The sequence below is a fragment of the Mus caroli genome, unplaced genomic scaffold, assembly GCF_978045245.1.
Source record: "Mus caroli unplaced genomic scaffold, Mus_caroli_1 scaffold_7, whole genome shotgun sequence".
NCBI lineage: Eukaryota > Metazoa > Chordata > Mammalia > Rodentia > Muridae > Mus > Mus caroli.
The window spans coordinates 93,177,366-93,185,013 of NW_028227262.1; the positions used below are offsets into that span (position 1 = coordinate 93,177,366).

Sequence of the window (7,648 nt, forward strand, 5' to 3'; positions counted from 1 at the left end):
TCCTGCTTACTATTAAGGACAAGGAAGCTATTTTACAGTGGTTAATTAATGACTTCAGACAAACAGTTGAAAAAAAAAGTCATAGAAGGTTTCTGTGATAACACCCACCACTAACCCCAAGCAGCAGCCTGGACAGGAAGTCATTGACCATAACTCTTAAAATTTGTGGTAAGGATGCTGAAGTGTAGCTCTCAGCAACTGATGGCTTCTGGTATATAGGTGATGAAAGACTTAGTTTTCTGATGGGGCTGGCAACTAGGAGTTTGACCATGCTCCAATAAGTATGTGAGCAATAAAAACTGGGCATCTTTATTTCTTGGGGGTGCTGGTGAAGAGGTTATAAGAGTGATGGAGGTAGGCTTAGGTGGACAAGAAACAGGGTATAATGGGGTGCATTATGTAAAATTCCTAAACAATCAATAAAGATATTAAATACTTCAAAAGTAAGACAAATACAAGGTAGCATTTCAAAAAACATAAAATTTAAAGTAAACAGGTGGAATAGATTTGTGAAACCTGTCTCACTCTTTAGAGTTATATTGAATTATTTACCACAGTTAATAATAACTATGTTAATATTTTTTATTTTAAAATTGTTGAATGTTTCAAATGTCTTATAAAAGAATGATGCATAACGATGGTGCTAAATTACTTCAGTTGACTTAACCATTCCATGTTCTGCACATATATCAAAACCTTCCATTATATCTCATAAACCTATATAATTATTTTTAATAAAATATTAATACATATAAACTAAATGTAAGCAGTAGAAAGACTTTACCCTAGGTCCCTGGTCTATCTAGTTCCTGGTTCTTAGTTACCCAAGTAGTGTATTGGGTGGGTATGGGTTCCATCTTGTTAAGTGGGCCTTAAGTCAAATCAGATACTGGTGATATATGCTCACAAGCTTTGTGCCACCATTGCCTTAGCATATCTTGCAGACAGGACACAATTGTTGATCAAAGGGTTTGTGCTGGGCCTTGTGTTTACTTTTCTCTTCTAGTAGCATGCAGGGTAACTTCATGTAGCAAAGATGCTAGTACATAATGATGAATGTTCAACATGTTCATGTTCAGCAAATTGTATAGTTGTCTTCAGCAATGCGGACTTGCTATCAGTTTGTGGAGAGTAAGCTATTACCCTGACAACAGCCTGGGTTGTTTGAGTGTTCCCATGGGAGACGAAAACCACATTTGCCAGCATTTCCTCAGAATATTTGTTAATACATTAATCATATGACCCGTCCAGCAGGTCCAGTTATTCGAGAGTCTCGAGGGGACCTTCTCCTAATAACCAAATGGGGGGTAGAGAGAGACAAGGGCCTTGTGCGAATAACGACATGGAACCGTTCTAAATTGCATCAAAGCCCCAAATGTATTGAGAAAGGCTCAAGGCTTAAATGCACAAGCAAAAGGGGAAGTACAGATACTTATCAGTGGGAGGGGTGGGGCAATACAAGCAAAAGGAGAAGTACTTATGGGAGGGGGGGCAATAGAAATTCTTTCTTTTGGCAGCTACACGGGGAACCAGGAACTTGGTGGTATCAGGGTGTGGTCAGGACATCTGCGATGACTTAGGGCTGGAGGGCTGGAACATTCTGTGGTTGTTCTCAGAATCGGAGTGTTGGTGGCCCGCTTTTGACCCCTTTTCTTCTCGGGGGGAGAGGCCCAATTTATAGATCAAGAGTTGTCTTAATAGCTCCCAACAATCATATAATTTCTCAATTCTTCTTTCTTTGGAAGCCCATTTAGTTGAAAGAAACAATAGTAAATAGACTGTTGTTTATCATTTGGTCTTCTATAGAAATAGTCATATAGCTGAAGGATGTTTGTGTGATTTATTGGAATTTCATATTCCATTGAAGAACAACTAAAATCCATCATTGTAAAGCTAAAACTCATGTATACATTCTCAATATGCAATTGCAGTGTGCAAGTCAGCAATAGAAAAATGTGGTGAATGACCAAGAACGTCTTTGCATAAAGATCTTTCTAGAATTCCCTCCTTTTGTTCTTTTTCTCTGATTTCCTTTCTTTTTCTCCCCTTCCTCCCTTTGTTCCTGTTACACCCCCTCTCACTATTTATTCATGTTTTATACTATTGATCTCTAATAAAAAACACTATATTAATTTAATATGTACCTATTCTTATTCTGGATTTGAAATAAGGGGAAACCTCAGTTCTCTGAACCACTCTTTTGAGTTATTATTAAATCATTTTCTATTACAGATACTTCAAAAGACATCATCTGATACCAAACATACTGAAGGCAACTTTCAATCATGTTCAGCATTTTAACTTGGTCCAATGAAGTGTAAACATTTATAAAATGTTTTGAGAAACAAATAATGATTTTCAAGGATTCATCAGCAGTGAAGTGGACAGGTGATCTGTTAGGGCAGCTCGGCTAATGCTGACCTTATCTTAACCAGAAATGCTGAGAATCACTGCAAAAGAAAAGGAGTTGATAAAGCACATGTGATTTTATAGGGTTAAAAAAAGAACATCACAAGAAAAAGAGACAGTGTTTGGAAAGAAATTATCTGTGGAACAAGTCTGAAGAAGGGGAAATGATACTGAAAAAATAGTGAGATGGTATGAACAGCATGGTCTGTGCTCTAAACACTAGGAAATGATGGAAACCAACTAATGATTCTGAATACATACGTGCTTAGTCCTAGCCAGGGGATACCATATATGAGGAAATGAGAGACAAACATGTCCTAGATACGCCTTCTTGAGAGCCTATAGAGTTACAGACTATACTGCTGCTGTGCAGCAATCCCTCCTGGAAGGAAGTACTCCTGTGAGCATTTGCCAAACTCAAGAACTCACAAGTTACAACACCAAAAGGCTTAAGCACTGCAGGTTATTTACCACTAAAATTGATGGAGCTAGGAGAATGTCGAGTTGCCCAAGCTGTATGCAGGTAATGCATGCTCCATTTCTGAGTCTTCCCTCTTTCTAGGATGAGCATTCTGGTGATGTAGCTCCCTTTGAGTCTCCCATCTTTCTCCCTGGAAGAAAACTCGATAAACTCAATGGTTCACTAAAATGGACTTTGGCAGAATCACATCTTTGGTCTGTTCTTAGTGCCTACATAGAGTGAATAGATGTGTATCTATATCTCCTCAGGGAATGTCACACGACAAATGTGGATGCAAAATACCACCTGGGCTCTCACAGGAGACCAGCCTTGGAAAAGTCTGGATCAATCTTTATTTATTTATCAGTGGTCATTGAGAAGTATTCAAGTGATTTCTCCACACTGGCTTTCAGTGAGTTCCTTTGTCCTATCTCTCTTCACTCCTAATTTAGACATATGAAGTTTACTAGAGGAAGAAACCAGAGATCCAGAAACACCATTCCCCAGTCTCCAGGGCAAAGCACTGTGTTCACTGATCATGTCATCACTATGCCTGCATATGGATAGTGGCCTCCATTCCACACTCATATACATGCTGTTGGTCCATTTGAATTACCAAGCTTATTCCAGTAGGAAACATGGAGGGTATGGGGAAAGCATGCTTTTGTGTGACTCTGTGAATGTGTCTCCACAGGCAATTAGATCATAAGGGCTCTTATCTAATAAATGAGTGACTTTCTTGATGGATTCACACTGAGGTAATGCAGGGTAAGGGGTGAGACCTAACAGCAAGTCATAGCCATGTCCTTTGGGCTCTGTCTTGCTTTAGATTCCTTTCTTTCTCTACTTTCTGAGCCATTGTGATAGAACTTCTCTGCTCTGCTCTGGTTTCCCCATTATAACAGAATGACATCTCTGAAACTGTGAGCCAAAGAATTTCTCCCTAAATCGTTGTCTCTGTAAGACACCAGGATGAGAACAGTAGCCACTACACATGGAGTTTAAGCTTCAGCTTACAATTCTTGTTGTGGCCAATTTTCTGGCTTTGGCTTGTATATTTCAGTTCCCCTTGAGTCTCTTGTATAAGTCCTCTCCGTACAGTCTGCTGTAAACAGAATGATAGACATGTGCTTTAGATAAAATTGCCTATACCTTTGAACCATGACCTCAAACCAATCTTATTCCCCAGCATCTTGCCCAGAAAAGTCTCTACCTGGGCCCTACAGGTCAGTGTAAGAATAATAATGTCTACCAGACTTTTAAGTCAGTTTCTCAGAAAGCTGTGATGTCAAAGGAATTATCTCACTTAATCCAGGGTGCATTGGAATGAAAATCATTACTATTTTCTACATAAAAATCAAGGCGCAGATAAATGCAATGACTGATCGAACATCTCTGTCTCTGTCTCTCTTTCTGTCTCTGTCTCTCTCTCTCCCTCTCCCTCTCTCTCATATCAGGATTTATGTTTAGATATTTTCTAATCCATAAATAACTCTTCATGGATAGAGAGAAAGCCTTCAGTGGCAACATGGACCAGATAGGAGGTTGCTTGTTATGTACTGCCCAGGATTAAAGCTAGTATATTATTTTTAAATATGTGAAAAGACAATGAAATAGCTTACGCTGTCCCAGACACCATAGCACCCATAGTAAATTCTGATTCCCAAAGCCTGACTTCATGAGAGGGGAGAAGAGAGGTAACCAGCTTCAGGTCAACAGAGACCTAGTATGAATTTAAAGGAAGTGATACTTTTCAGATCATAAAACTTCCTAAAGTCAATACAGAGCCTGAACCAACCATCTCCTGTAACCAGGCAAGATCTCCTATGAAGGGACTGAGACACATACTCAGCCACAAAACCTTAGACTCCCAATTTGTCCTGCCTACAAGATGTGCAAGGATAAAATACAAAGCAAAATTTAAAGGAAGGGACAACCAATGACTGTTCTAGCCTGAGAGCCACGCTATGAGAAGGAATCCACCCCAGCACTATTAATGATATTCTGCTATACTTGCAGACAGAAGCCTAGCATCAATGTCATCACAAAGGCTTTACCCAGCAACTGATGGAAAGTCATGTAAAGATCCACAGCCAAACATTGACTGGAGCTTGGGGAATCCTGTAGAAGAGGGAAAGGATGAATTGAAGGACCAAGAGAGGTCAAGGACACCACAAGAAAACATACAGAGTCAACTAACCTAGGCCCATTGGAGCTCTTAACTGAACTGCAAACCATAGAATATGCGTGGGACACACCTAGGCCCTCTGAACATACGTGTAACAGTTGTGTAGTGGGTCTCCATGTGGGACTCATAAGGAGGAAGCAGGGGCTGTCCTTGACTATGTTGCCTGACTTTGGACCCCTTCCCCCTAACTGGGATACATTGTCTATCCTCAATAGAAGAAGCCTAATCTTACTACAACTTGATATGCCAAGACTTATTGATATTCATGGGAGGTCTCCCTTTTCTGAGGAAAATGGGAAGAGGGATGAATGAGGGAAGGGAGGTGAGAAGGAGGACTAGGAGAAGAGGTGGGAGGAGAAGCTGCAAACAGGTTATAAAGTAAATAAATAACAATAAAAAGTCCCCAAAATCTCTGTTCCTAGCACATACATACCTGGAATATAGACTTTTGTGGAGCTATAATGAATATTTGTATAAGAATTTGTTAGCATTTCATGTTACAAGACACTTAGCTATAAAAACACAACCCTGGAAAATTGGGTGTCATTATGAGATGTTGTCTTATGGAGTGGAAATCATTATAAGTTTTAATGCCATGAATGAAATTATTTGAGTTAAGATATTAGAGAATAACCGTTCTACCTGATGTTCAGGAACAGCTAGACAAGGGTAGATATGTAACTGGGTTGAGAAAAATTTGCAAATGACAATCTGGTTGCCTGTACATGGTAGAAAACATGCTGACTCTAGGTAGGAACTGGCAAGTTGAAGAAGGGAAAATTATTGGGCAGATCAAATACTCTTACCTGTGATAGCCTTACTTCAAGCTCCATACAGTGATGTTCTCACTCACCATGACGTTCTGCTCTTTGTTGTCCACAAACTCCTAAGATTAAAACTTCTAGAAGAGCCCTGTCTCAGCATGAAGTATCTCATCCCCTCTTGAAGTGACTTCTCTGTCATTTTCCACCCATCACCTTATTCTTCAGACACTTGCTTTCTCCAATTTCATCCTGAGGACTACTCTACACAAATCTGTTAAGAGTTTTCAGTGACTAGGGTAGCATAATTTTTCTCTGATTAGCTTAAATATTTCTATATACCTCAGATAACATAAAGGTAGAATCATTGCATCAAATGGAGAGCAAACACAGATGTGCAGGTGGCCAGCGGTTCCTCTTTGGTTTGCTGTTTTCCTTCCTCAATAGCCCACACCATGCCCCAGGCTTCCAGGAACAGATTTGCATCAGTGATTTGAGTTACCTACTAACCCATGGCTTAGATGTCTTGTGATCTTTGCACTCCAGGGGCTAGTGTGTAACAGGCATTAAGTGGTTGGCAGGTTAATAAATTAATGAACATATTTAGAACACTCAATGGCGAGCTCAGAAAAGTCCAATGTTCTCTTACGTTGGATAGAATCTAGTATAAATATGATACCCTTCTCAATTCCTAAATCAACAAATTCAGGAACAGAGAAGGATGCTAACATATACAATGATTAGTTCCGTAAGTGTCTTGTCCTGGGCTTTTGTGAATTAATTTGGGAAGCAACACAATGGCCCATTTACTTTCATTTTTCTTTCCAAGAGAGGCAGAGAAACACCATGCATACAAAAAGCTGCATTAGGCTGAGCATAGCTCCAAGTGGTGAAAGAGTTCCCGTCCCATTCTGCCTGCATTAGCCTCATCTCTTTTCATTTGCTTTATCCCAATGATTAGTTATTTCATACCTTGCTTTTTTTTTCTTACCTGTCTTGACACATTTGAACTCTGCAAAATTCTCCTCTGCACAGGAATTAGTGTGAAATTTATTGCCTGATTCTTTCCGTGTATTAACAGGGCTGTGCTTTACAAATATGACTGCAGAGCAAATTTATTATTTACATCCTGAGCCCTCGCCTTCATAACTGCTTAATATGGAGAAGGTGTTTAGCTTTCCGATGGAGTCCAGCTGCCTCACTGGAATCAAACTTGTAATTGCCTCTCTGGGACTTAAAGCCATTATGTCTGTGCTTTTATGTTCTCTTGTTGTGCTTGAATCACTTTTTGAGGTCTGTGAAGTACAGCTGGCACAATAAAAGTTTGATCAATGCATAACCAATGCAGTGTATTTCTTCCAGAAAAATAAAGCCCAGGTGAAAAATGTTCATCTAGGAAAATGGTCTTTGTCAGCTACTTAGTCTCCGAATTTAAATCGGCTTTATTTAATCTTGAGGTGAGGACTGAACTTGAATTTCTGTGTCAGAGTTGGCTGTTTTGTCCAATGTTGAACATTGAGCTGTGCATTAAAGGGGCTAGGGCTTATCAGAATTGTCTCACCCAAAAAGTCCACTGTTTTGTCTTTAGAAATAATGTCCATTTATACTGATAAACCATGTACAATTAGTTTGCCCTAAATTCTCTTGATCAACAACTGAGGGTAATGAGATAGGATTCTTTTTTTTTAAGAGGGTATTTTAAATGACTATTCTTTATTATAATAATAAAGATAAAAATAAAATGTGTGTGTGTGTGTGTGTGTTGTCTGTGTGTGATAGGAGAGAGGCAGACATGTTAAGCCATACAAGTGGAGAGCAGAAGGCAAGTTT

The 7,648-nt window shown here is 39.4% G+C and overlaps 1 protein-coding gene across 8 annotated transcripts; it reads right to left on the reverse strand.

Annotated features, from left to right (window-relative positions):
* Positions 1–501: 501 nt before the first annotated feature.
* On the reverse strand, positions 502–7,031 carry LOC147003976 (uncharacterized). Of its 8 annotated transcripts, none has more exons than XM_085840600.1 (5): positions 5,864–6,782; positions 4,927–4,990; positions 3,887–3,971; positions 2,881–3,020; positions 502–1,736 (listed from the first exon to the last, which is right to left on the reverse strand). In XM_085840600.1, exons 1-5 carry the CDS (start codon positions 5,888–5,890, stop codon positions 1,558–1,560), a joined length of 495 nt encoding a protein of 164 aa, XP_085696726.1. In that variant the 5' UTR covers positions 5,891–6,782; the 3' UTR covers positions 502–1,557. The 8 variants fall into 8 exon arrangements, 3 of the variants coding, with proteins under 3 accessions (XP_085696726.1, XP_085696725.1, XP_085696727.1); XM_085840599.1 differs by having other exon boundaries at positions 3,887–3,974; XM_085840601.1 differs by having other exon boundaries at positions 508–2,450; positions 3,887–3,974.
* Between the last annotated feature and the right edge of the window lie 617 nt (positions 7,032–7,648).